This window comes from Diplotaxodon limnothrissa, linkage group LG4 (genome assembly GCF_057381915.1).
Source record: "Diplotaxodon limnothrissa isolate DT_005_m linkage group LG4, D_limnothrissa_male_GT1.1, whole genome shotgun sequence".
Lineage (NCBI taxonomy): Eukaryota > Metazoa > Chordata > Actinopteri > Cichliformes > Cichlidae > Diplotaxodon > Diplotaxodon limnothrissa.
In genome coordinates, this window is record NC_140599.1 from 19,226,520 (window position 1) to 19,237,966 (window position 11,447).

The following is an 11,447-nucleotide window of genomic DNA, read 5'->3' on the forward strand; positions in this document are numbered from 1 at the left end:
CACTCTTAGTAACAATCCCAATATAAATCAAAAAAGTGCAAATGAGCTGCTTTTTCAAGTGTGCGTTGTTAGATGATGCCAACAGTTAAGTAGAAACTCACACATAGAACCTTCGAATAAACTAACCTGGAGTAGTTTATAGATATGGACCAGACATAAACAAATAATGCTCTCTGTTTTAAATGTTACATAATTATCACATAAATTATCCCTGTGACAGACTGGTGACCTGTCCAGGGTGTACCTCCTCTGGCCCAGTGACAGTTTGTATTGATGGATGGCTTCAAATATAATTAAGAATATTACATAGTTTGAATGATTCATTAGAGAAAACAATGCAATCACTCTTTTCTCAGGGTGACTCCTTATAAGTCTTAAGTGTTTTTGTGTTTTTCTTTGAGTTTGCTAGGAGGTACAGATCATCAGATCAAAAGAAATCAATCCTTTTAAACCACCAAGAGAAATGAGAAAATGACAAAACTTTGATGCATAAAAGGAAGATGTTGTTGCTTTTGCTTTGCAGGGGTAAGAATACAAACTGTGCTTTCACTCAGCAAAATGGGATGTACAAGTTTAATTGTGTTTCTGCTGTATTATTTTGGAGAAAGCGGGAACAAAATGAAAAATTAAAGAATTTAATCCAGCTATAGTTTTTTTTGGCTTTTTGTTTTTTTGGTAGATAAGTGACTTAGTACTTGGCAGTGAGGGCTATTAATGCAATGGCCTGTACAAATGTCTTAAGTTCTATGTGATGGTTAAAAGCCTGATCTGTTAGCTCCTGCATCTGTAGTACTCCTAACCTTGAGTGGGTGTTCAGATCCACAGGGGATAGAAGATTCCCGTTCTCTTCAGAAGCAAGCGGGAGAAGTGGGGAAAAAGACTGTCTCAGAGACAGATATTTATAGAGAGAGTGGGAGAAAGTGAGATTGTGGCTTGAAAGGTTAGAGTAAAAGAGAGCGGCGGAATGACAGAGAGGGAGAATGACAGAGTTGTCGAGTGAAACAGGGAGATGGTGGAGAATATGAAGCAGGAAGATTTAGAAATAGATAATGCTGCAGACACCACCAGAGGCTGTGTGGACCCTGCTGTAAATTTCTGGGCCTCTGTAGGTCAGGGTGGCACTTTATTGTCTATGTTGACCCTAATTAAATCCTGCAGATATTGCGAATGAGTCACTAAAGGGCTTGAGAAACTATCTTCTCAGGGTATGTCATGTATTTATGTGCCTATTGTTTCCCTATTGTCTCATCTTGGTCTACACCACACGAGTTTATTGCAGTGATCTTAAACACAGATTATTAACACCATGAGAGAATTTAAAATATCCTTTAAGAATAATATAGGTAGCTAAGCATTTTGTGAAGTTAAATTGGCTCTTCTGAAGTGTTATTAATCTTAAATAACTCATACACAAGTAATAATGTCAACGTAAAGTCTTAATGTTCCCATCTGGGTAGAATTATGGGACTAAGTAGACAGCTAAACCACTAAATCACCTCCTCTGAAGTCAAATTTGCTCAAATCTGTAGCTCTTTTTCTGCTCTGACAGCTGAAGCAACCAGGTACCCAGGAATCTATTGGCCTTATGACACTGAATCTCTGCAAGGCTCCAGACTCTCAGTGAGCCTTCTAGCTGTAATTACGGTTTCCCATCTACTGGGATTGTTCAGACCAGGCCCACTGAGACTCTGCTCTAAATCTCCTTGATGTTGTCAGTTGGCCGTCCAGATAGGTAGCTGGATAGGCACAAAAAAGGGAGGGCCTCCTGGAAGCGAGCTCCACTCCAGGGCAGCTGATGTATGGACCGTCGTGGGCCGAATAACAGATGATTTCTCCTCACACACTAGGCCGTTCTGAAGTCATTGTCAAACTCGGCAAAACGTGTCCGGGAGGATAGATGGGAGTTTGCTGCGTTCAGGATAACGTCGAAAAAATGTTGTCTCCTGTGATGAGACACACAGTGGCACAGATAGCCATTTTCCCGCTGTAAAAAGGAAGGAGTTTATAGGAGCTGGGCTGTCAAGAAAAAGGAGTAAATGAGGATATGTGGAGGGAAGTGGTAGCTCAGCCTCAGATGTTAGTCATTATACTTCTGTTTGTGGTTTTAGTGTCCAAACAGAGCAACTATATAACAGTTTAATCAGTTATTCTTTTGCAAGAAAAAAAGCTGATTGAATCAGCAGCACAACACTCAGGACATGCTGTTTTAGAAATAAAAATTAATGAAGCAATTTCAAAACAATAGAAATGAACAGAGGAGAGTAGACCTTTTTAACGTTTGGCTGTTATGAACAATTCAAACTACGTACCGATGGAGCTTCCACACACTGAATTAACCTTAAATAAATGAACAAAGTCTGAAATTTGTGGCTCCACGAGTGCCTCCAATTAAGTCCTCTGTTAACTTGTTACAAACAACGATTCTATGTTGTTAGGTAGATCTATATTCAGTCACAGTTTAAAGGAAATTTTATATTGTAGACGTAATATCACCATATGCTCTATTAATTCACCAAAAGCTTGCATAAATTATATAGAGTGGTATAAACTGTTGCTCACATTGTGTCCAATGTCAGCTGGAAGTGCCACCTTTGCAGCTGCAAATGTATGCTTGGTAATTAGATTGTTAACTTTGTTTTTACTGTGTGTCATATTGAGCAAAACCTCGAAATGTAGCCTGATAAGAATGTAGCCTGATAAGAATTCAATGAATTTCTTACCACTGGTCATCAGCATGGTGAGTTTCCTTCCAAGGTCTTGACACATTTCTGGAGCAATAAGGAAATTATTTTTTTCTGCTTCTTCTCTTTGAGCATCGCGATCTTTGACTCTTTGGTAAAAGTCACTTAGGTTCTTGTCACTCACTGGCTCAGTTTTTGAACCCACTCTTCGCAAAATCATCTCTTTCTCATACTCTACTTTGTTTGCCGATTCTTTGAAATTTGGCAGACGGACTGCATACACTTTGCTCTTGACAATACTTATTAATGGCACAATGTCAACCTCTACCACATATCGCTTTTCTGTACTTTGTCGATCCATAACCTCAATGAACCTTGGCGGTCGCACACACTGGCGTATGTGTTCTGTGTCAGAGGAGAAACTCTTTTCAATGTAGTCCAAAGCATCGACATAAATATCCTTCTCTGTTACAGGGATACCAGTTATCTCGCCATGCACATATCCTCCATCCTCCTTGCTGTCCATCACACCAAAGTGTATTGTACCATTTGACCTGATGTTCATACAACCAGTTGCAAATTTAAGAATCTCTTTGGCAAACTTAGCTTGGAGTCTTGTGCGATCCAATGTAGCAGCTACAGCAAAAGACTTAAATTCGTGGCATGGCGATATCAGATTAAAAGCACCTGATTCAGGCTGCAGGATGCTGTGTTTTACATATAAGAAATTAGTCCCTTCTTGATCGAATGGCCGTGGTTGGCAGTCTTCCTTTGAAATCAACACACATTGTTCCTGAGCAGTTTCTTTCTCCTGATCGCTCAGTGTAGTTTGTGCTGGAGAACCATCACTTACTGTTTGAAGACACTGAACTGATTTCTTACTTTTCTTTTCCTCAAACTCAGTTCTTTTGGAACCAGTAGTTTTTTTCTTTTCTTGACATTTTTGCTGGGAGTTGATAAGCTCATCTCTTTTCTGAATAATCAAATGAGCAGGCCCTGACTTCATGCAGATTTTTGTTTTTAGAAAGTCCTCATCCAGTGCAAGTAGGATTTGTCCATCTACTTCTTCTTCATAGAGTTTTTCTATGTAATGTTCCTTTATTCGAATTGATCTTAGCCAGGTGCTTACTTCAGATTCAGTCCACCCAGAAGCACTTGGTAACTGTTGAGGTATTTTAGCTGTGAGAGCACAAAAAAGCATGTATTTGATTATGCATTAATAAAATTAGTTAAAAAAATATGAGATGTGTGACAATTGACAGAAATTCCATCTTTAAGCGAAATACTGACAATATAATAGTTTGCTTCTTAATTTTAAACTTATTGAAGCGTTTTTTTTTTTTTTTTTTTGGTCAAAACAATAGAATAGAATAGCTTTTATTGTCACTGTTACAAGAACAATGAAAGGCAGTTTGTCTTTTCTCCATGTGTGAAGCACACAATAGCATAAGTATTTACACAATCACAGACAAATTTACATTTACACAAGAAAGACATGTACAAGTTATACATACACCTGCAAACAGCAGCCTGCAGCAAGGAGATAACAGGGAAAAGAACAGCAAGGATAAACCAAAACAGTAGCATTATGGTCTGTATAATCAAAAAATATACTAAAGGATGCTACTGATGGTTCACCTACGAAACCTGTGAAAGTTTAACTACTAAATATGACTTATTGGGGTTTTTTTATCTGTGTGTACATATCTTTTTTTGTTCTGTTGATAAAGTCTATCCGGTCGTTAAGTCTGACGTCACTAGCCGTGTCTGGGCCTAAACTCCGCTGCAGGTCCATATATCAAACGATCACTGTGGCATTACTGAGAGTTGAAAAACTGTCTAAAGTCTTTCATCTTTAATAAAATGATCAGCGTTCTGCTCTACCAGGTGTAACAATTGAGTTTAACATCCAGGCATCCATGAAAACGGAATTTATGACATTTAACGGAGTTAGAAGTTAGCAGGAAGTTAGCTCTCTATCTTCTATCTAAATACAATATAGCATGTCCTGACTGCGGGGTTTTGGAAACAAATTAAAACGTACAGCTCTGTTATCACTTCCAACATAAATGAAGACAGAAAACTAAACAGCAGTGACGTTTGTAGGGTTACTGAAGTTTGGCTAGCTGGTATATAATGATGTGCTACGTGACCGCTAGCGACACAGTTATGTTAGCATAATATAAACAAGCTAACTTTTTTTCCACTCGATAAAAGTTAACGTGAGTGTTATCGGTGGTCAGGAACAAATGTAATCGCATGGCAGGATGCTGTAAAAGGACCAAACTTCAGCCAGTAGAACAACTGAGATAATCCATCCACAATACGAGGTTAGTCATTCATATACTGCTGCATGGGCTGGGCTGTAGTTACATCCTAAGGTTTTAAAAACTGAGCTTAAATAAATGATTAGCGGTAATAAAAGCCGAGGGAGGTCAACAGTGATCACTGACTGTTTTAGGAGCTTTTTGAGATTAAATAGAAGAAAATACAAAGCATTAAACATGTTAACAACACAAAAGCCATATTAAACGCAGACTACTTTAGGCCCGGAAGTAGGATTCGTCACGTCATCACTTAACGACCGGATTAAGATGGAATGCTTAACACTTTGGAATTGGAGAAGAAAACATTAAATTGCAAGTAGGCTACAGATACTTGAAAGTTCCATAAATGCAAAAAAAAAAAAGGCATCTCATAGAAACAAAATTTACTTACCCATGATTTTCTTCCTCCTTTTGTCACATTATTAGCACTGCGTTTTACTTATCAGAATCAGAATCAGAATGGGTTTATTGCCAGATGTTGAGGTTTACAACATTAGGAAATTGCTGCGGTGCTTCAGTGCAGACAATAAGAATTAAAGTGCTATGTAGAAAGAAAGATATGTGCATGAGATATACATGAGATATATACATGAGAATAAGAATTATGAGTGCTACGTAGAAAGATATATACATGAGTGCAGGTGGTGATCAGTGCCAAACATGAAATGATGCAGTTACACAGCGTAGGGTCATATGTTAGTGGCGGGGACAATCATGTGGTTATTGTTCATGTGTCCAACAGCAGAGGGGAAGAAACTGTTCTTGTGGCGAGAGGTTCTGGTGCGAATGGACCGGAGCCTCCTGCCTGAGGGGAGCAGGTCAAACAGACTGTGTCCAGGGTGAGAAGGGTCAGCTGAGATCCGGGCTGCACGCCGCAGTGTCCTGGAGGTGTACAGGTCCTGCAGAGATGGGAGTCTGCAGCCAATCACCTTCTCAGCAGAGCGCACAACACGCTGCAGTCTCTGTTTGTCCCTGATAGTGGCTCCAGCGTACCACACGGTGATGGAGGAGGTGAGGATGGACTCGATGATTGCAGTGTAGAATTGCATCATCGTCCGTGTTGGCAGGTTGAATTTCTTCAGCTGCCTCAGGAAGTACATCCTCTGCTGGGCTTTCTTGATGACGGAGGTGATGGTGGGCTCCCACTTCAGGTCCTGGGTGATGGTGGTACCCAGGAAGCGGAATGAGTCCACAGAGGTGATGGGGGTGTCAGTCAGGATGATGGGGGGGAGTGGGGCTGTGTGCTTCCTGAAGTCCACAATAATCTCCACTGTCTTCTGGGCATTCAGCACCAGGTTGTTGTGGCTGCACCAAGACACCAGACGTTCAACCTCTCTCCTGTAGGCAGACTCGTCCCCGTCCGAGATGAGCCCAATTATCACCTTTTATCTGCAAATAAATCACACAATGACATGAAGTCCTAAATAATTTCAAGTGAAGTAGGTTAAAAGATCTCAAAAAGCAACATATCATGCCACAATCTAAGGAAAAAGCTGACAACTCAACAATTCAACAATAAGAAAGAATTTGTAAAAATGGCAATGGGAGAGCTCCAAGGAGAAAACCACATTTGTTTAAAAATATCTTGATGATCCCAGAGACTTTTGGAAAAATATTTTGTGGACTGATAAGACACAACCTTTCGGGATTTTGGGGGGTCCTGCCATGTCTGTAATAAAACTAGCAGCTTCTTACGTTTGAGCATAAGAAACTGCGGTATGCCAACTTGGCAGCTGAGGCAGAGGACAGAGGCTGGAAGATCAAGGTGCGCCCGGTGGAAGTGGGGTGCAGGCTTTGCCTAATTAGACAGCTGCTCATTAAAGAAAGTTTCTTGTAGCCCCGAACTTCACCAATTGAAGATCAACCACCACAAGTTCCTTGCCCAGTCTGATTTTGTAGTTATTGCTTTGCTCTTAATAACAAAATGATGTAAATCCGTTCTGCCGAGCGGCTGTAACACTTGCTGTCTCACAGTTCATCCCTCACTGTGAACACTATTTTAAAAGATTTTAATGCCAAAAAAAAAAAAAAAAATAGCCAATGTTGGGGTTTGAATATATAATCTGAATGTGTATTTGCTGATTATATTGTTTTAATATAAGAGAGGCCTAACTCTGAGTACAGTCTGTGCCAAAAAGTACTGACGGGAAACTGCATGCTTTTGCAGCCAGAAAGTGAAACTAAGCAGAGTCTTTGATCGAAACTTATAGTGGTGTGACGTAGAGAGCAAGTATATAAATACCTAGGCTTCTGTTTGTGCTTCAGACCTGGGGTTGTGTGTTTTGTATTCAGGTCTCCATATCCCGGGTATGAAAAGATATTTTTTTTGACTAAAAGACCACTTTGAGCCTTGTGTCTTTTTTAGCCGTAAAGAATCCAAAAGAACTGGATTTAATACCAAGTCTTTGGGCACATTTTGATTTTGCCATTTGGTAAATGTAGCATTATTAAAGCAAATATTTTTGATGCAAGAGCGTTTAAAACAAAACTAAAACGTATATTGTCCCAGAATCACTGTTTTAACCAAACCTCTTCTGGTTACAAAAGAAAGTTTATATGAAATCACAACAGTCCAGTGGGCTCGTACTATCACAAAGCTCAAATAATCCCAAAAATCGACAGCATGTCCTTCATCCTGTTTTCCTTCCCTCGTCCCAACCGGTCGCAGCAGATGGCCGCCCCTCCCTGAGCCTGGTTCTGCTGGAGGTTTCTTCCTGTTAAAAGGGAGTTTTTCCTTCCCACTGTCACAAAAGTGCTTGCTCATAGGGGGTCATATGATTGCTGGGTTTTTGTCTGTATGTATTATTGTACAATCTACTGTGAAATATAAAGCGCCTTGAGGCGACTGTTGTTGTGATTTGGCACTATATAAATAAAATTTAATAAAATTGAATTGAATTGGTTTCTTGAACATGACAGTGAGTTCATTGTACACAAATGGCTTCCAGTCACGAGAGCTCAATCCAGAGACCTCAATCCACAGAGCACCTGTGCGATGTGGTGGAAAAGGAGATTTGCTTCCTGGATGTTTAGCTGATACTTTTAGATATCACCTCAGGCATGGCACTTCTTTTGTTATATATTTTACTGACAGTAGTGTAACAAATGCTAGAAATCACTTTAAAGTCCAATCTTCGCTATTGTAATTGGACCCCCTTCTATAGCCCTAGTGATGGGTCGTTCGCGAACGAAATGGCTCTTAGAGCCGGCTCTTTGACGTGAACGACGCAAGCCGGCTCCTTATCGCGAGCCGTCACGTGATTTTTTTTTTTCTCTTTCTCTCAGCCTCTCTCGCACTTTTTTCACTTCACTCTGCATGTGAGCCTTGTGCTTTACGCTGGGCAGAGGGGGGAGGGGCGGTAGTTACACTCAGTAGCACAGGAACAGAGCCAGAGGGAGAGAGAGAGAAAGAGAGCCAGGGACAACAACGTCACATTAGAAAGGTATCCGGTTGTTCAGTCTGACGTCACTAGCCGTGTCTGGGTCTAAACTCTGCTGCAGGTCCATATATCAAACGATCACTGTGGCATTACTGAGAGTTGAAAAACTGTCTAAAGTCTTTCATCTTTAATAAAATGATCAGTGTTCTGCTCTACCAGGTGTAACAATTGAGTTTAACATCCAGGCATCCATGAAAACGGAATTTATGACATTTAACGGAGTTAGAAGTTAGCAGGGAGTTAGCTCGCTAGCTTCTATCTAAATACAATATAGCATGTCCTGACTGCGGGGTTTTGGAAACAAATTAAAACGTACAGCTTTCTTATCACTTCCAGCATAAATGAAGACAGAAAACTAAACAGCAGTGACGTTTGTAGGGTTACTGAAGTTTGGCTAGCTGGTATATAATGATGTGCTACGTGACCGCTAGCGACATAGCTATGTTAGCATAATATAAACAAGCTAACTTTTTTTCCACTCGATAAAAGTTAACGTGAGTTTTCTCGGTGGTCAGAAACAAATGTAATCGCATGGCAGGATGCTGTAAAAGGACCAAACTTCAGCCAGGAGAACAACTGAGATAATTCATCTACAATACAAAGTTAGTCATTCATATACTGCTGCATGGGCTGGGCTGTAGTTACATCCTAAGGTTTTAAAAACTGAGCTTAAATAAATGATTAGCGGTAATAAAAGCCGAGGGAGGTCAACAGGGATCACTGACTGTTTTAGGAGCTTTTTGAGATCAAATAGAAGAAAATACATAGCATTAAACATGTTAACAACATAAAAGCCATATTAAACGCAGACTACTTTAGACCCGGAAGTAGGATTCGTCGCGTCATCACTGAACAACCGGATAGTAATCATCCACAACTATTTTTCAGTTGCAGATGATAAAGGATTCAGAAAGTTTATTCATGCGGGCCTATATGACAGAGAATATGCATGTTCTTTTTGTTTTCATATTTTAATTTATATTTAATTGTGTTGTGGTTTGCAGTGTTTTGTGTTGTTTCACTTTAATTTTGTAAAAGGAAAAGGCTGAAAATTTAAATAGTTAAAATTTGACATGTGAATAGTTGATTTTTGTATTATATGATTTATTTATTACATTTTATGTGGAGTGAATAAATAAAAGTATATTTACGGTGGCGCCTAGAGACAAAGCACATAGAAACTCCGAAGCACGTAAAAACACGTACAAACTCAAAACACGTACAAAAGACAACAGAAGTGCTCCAGGATGCTGGGCGCAGTGTTAAGCTTTTGTTACCTAGTGGCTACACAATCCAGCAAGTACCAATGACCGGATTTGGTGTGTGGTAGTAACAGGTAAATTAACTTTTTTTTTTTTAAATTATTTGAATATACATGAGTGCCTGTGTATAAATACACAAACAATACACACATGCTTTCAATTGTGTAATTTAAGTGATCTAGTAGCTCTGCTTTGGAAGTTCAGTTCATGCTAGAAATATGTTTTGGAGTTTGTACGTGTTTTGTCTCTAGGGGCCACCGCATATATTTATATATAAACATATGTAAATAAAACCACTGTTTTTTTACGTTAGTAATTCCTTTTGTGCATAATTTTATATTATTGTTAATAATAAATAAATTAAAGCAACAAAACAACCTGAAGAGCCGGTTCGGAGCCGAAAAAGCCGGCTCTTTTTAGTGAGTCGAACCGAAAGAGCCGATTCTCTAAAAAGATCCGGAAATCCCATCACTATATAGCCCGGCCCCTTTGAAATCACATGTCAGGCATGTCGAGGCAATGTATTTCCAGAGGCACACTTAAATCTAAATCACTCAAGGACAAGGTTGATTATAGAAGTATTACGCCCAGCATATAAAGAAAAAAGTAGTGGGTGGCGGGGGTATAAACCTGATTTTGGGGGAAACTCAGAAGCGGTTTCAGATTTGACTGCTAACTGTACAAATGCACTTTTTATGGTGAAAAGTAAAATTAAAGGTAATTTTGTTATAACTGTCCAAATAAGGGCCAGCAAGCGTTTCAATATAGCTGCCACATTTCTTACACTTTGAATGAATGGTGTAGCGTTATTCATTTATTTCGTTTGATTAATGTTGAGAAACAGCGCTCGTGTTTGTAATAAGGCATTTTTCAGGAGTCATGTGAAAAAAACATTGTCACCGTTTTTCTCGACAGCTGCTGTTAACTGTAAAGTGTCTGAGACAACACCTAATAAAGCAAATATTTTTCATGTGCTTCTAATCTGTGACTCAAAGACGTAGGCTAACTCTTACAATAAGAATCACTAAAAACTTTTATAAGAAGCCGTGATTTCAACCTACAAGTGAGACAAAAAAAAACTATTAGATCTATAAGATATGGCAAGGCAGTTATCTTACCTTGGAGAAATACCGACGGAAAACAGTCCCTGCAGGCATACAAAGAAAAGTGCCGCCTGTGTTTCAAGCCCGATATGTTATGTGTCGTTTCCTGCTATGCTGCACACGGTATCCTCGATCAGTTTCAAGTTTCGTTTTTGGAGAAACAAGCCCGCAGAGCTGCACCCCTGCACCGGAAAGCCCACAGCATAATGAGCGTCACGTGATTGTTAAAAAGAAAAAAGCTGTTTGCGTTTTAATTTTTGAAATAAAGGTATTTTGAAAAGGCTTTTTAAAGATTCAGACAAAATAAGTACCAAAATGTGTTAACATTGTTTAATAGGATAGATCTAAGTAGTGTTGAAGCCTACCATATTGGAAACAGTATGGTATGTTGTGTCCCGTCTTTGTACTATGCTGTAAAAACCGGGATGAGTGAGCATCTGAGCACAAAACAGAGCTTTTGAAACTTTTAAGAAAAGGAAAATTCAAACTTACCAATATTTGTTATGAACTCTGATCACCTTAATCATATGTAAGGTTATGGATGTGTGATAAATTAACATTTCCTCTTTCAATGACAAATATGCTTCTTGTTTTATTGCTTTAGCCCAGCCGTAAGTTGTGGCCAAACCACTGT

General features: G+C 39.3%; 2 protein-coding genes across 5 annotated transcripts in view; both read right to left on the bottom strand.

Annotated features, from left to right (window-relative positions):
- The window catches only part of LOC146633648 (sterile alpha motif domain-containing protein 9-like), a 28,946-nt gene extending 18,006 nt beyond the window's left edge, over nt 1-10,940 (bottom strand). Inside the window, exons 1-2 of one of the 4 annotated variants that reach the window (XM_085351593.1) lie at nt 5,400-5,411; nt 3,811-3,860 (exon numbers count right to left, since the gene is read on the bottom strand). The gene's annotated coding sequence lies outside the window, so the exon portion shown is untranslated. Of the gene's footprint in view, nt 1-3,810; nt 3,861-4,195; nt 4,210-5,399; nt 5,454-10,828 lie in introns of those variants that run through there. The other 3 variants (XM_085351592.1, XM_085351595.1, XM_085351594.1) reach the window with 3 other exon arrangements.
- On the bottom strand, nt 1,981-3,998 carry LOC146633650 (sterile alpha motif domain-containing protein 9-like). Its single transcript, XM_085351599.1, has 2 exons — nt 2,721-3,998; nt 1,981-2,016 (listed from the first exon to the last, which is right to left on the bottom strand). The coding sequence occupies exons 1-2, from the start codon at nt 3,880-3,882 to the stop codon at nt 2,003-2,005; spliced, it is 1,176 nt and encodes a 391-aa protein (XP_085207725.1). The 5' UTR covers nt 3,883-3,998; the 3' UTR covers nt 1,981-2,002.
- Nucleotides 10,941-11,447: the final 507 nt, after the last annotated feature.

Bases quoted from the DNA above. Each gene is read 5' to 3' on its own strand.
- LOC146633650 (XM_085351599.1), bottom strand. From the start codon at position 3,882: ATGCTTTTTTGTGCTCTCACAGCTAAAATACCTCAACAGTTACCAAGT.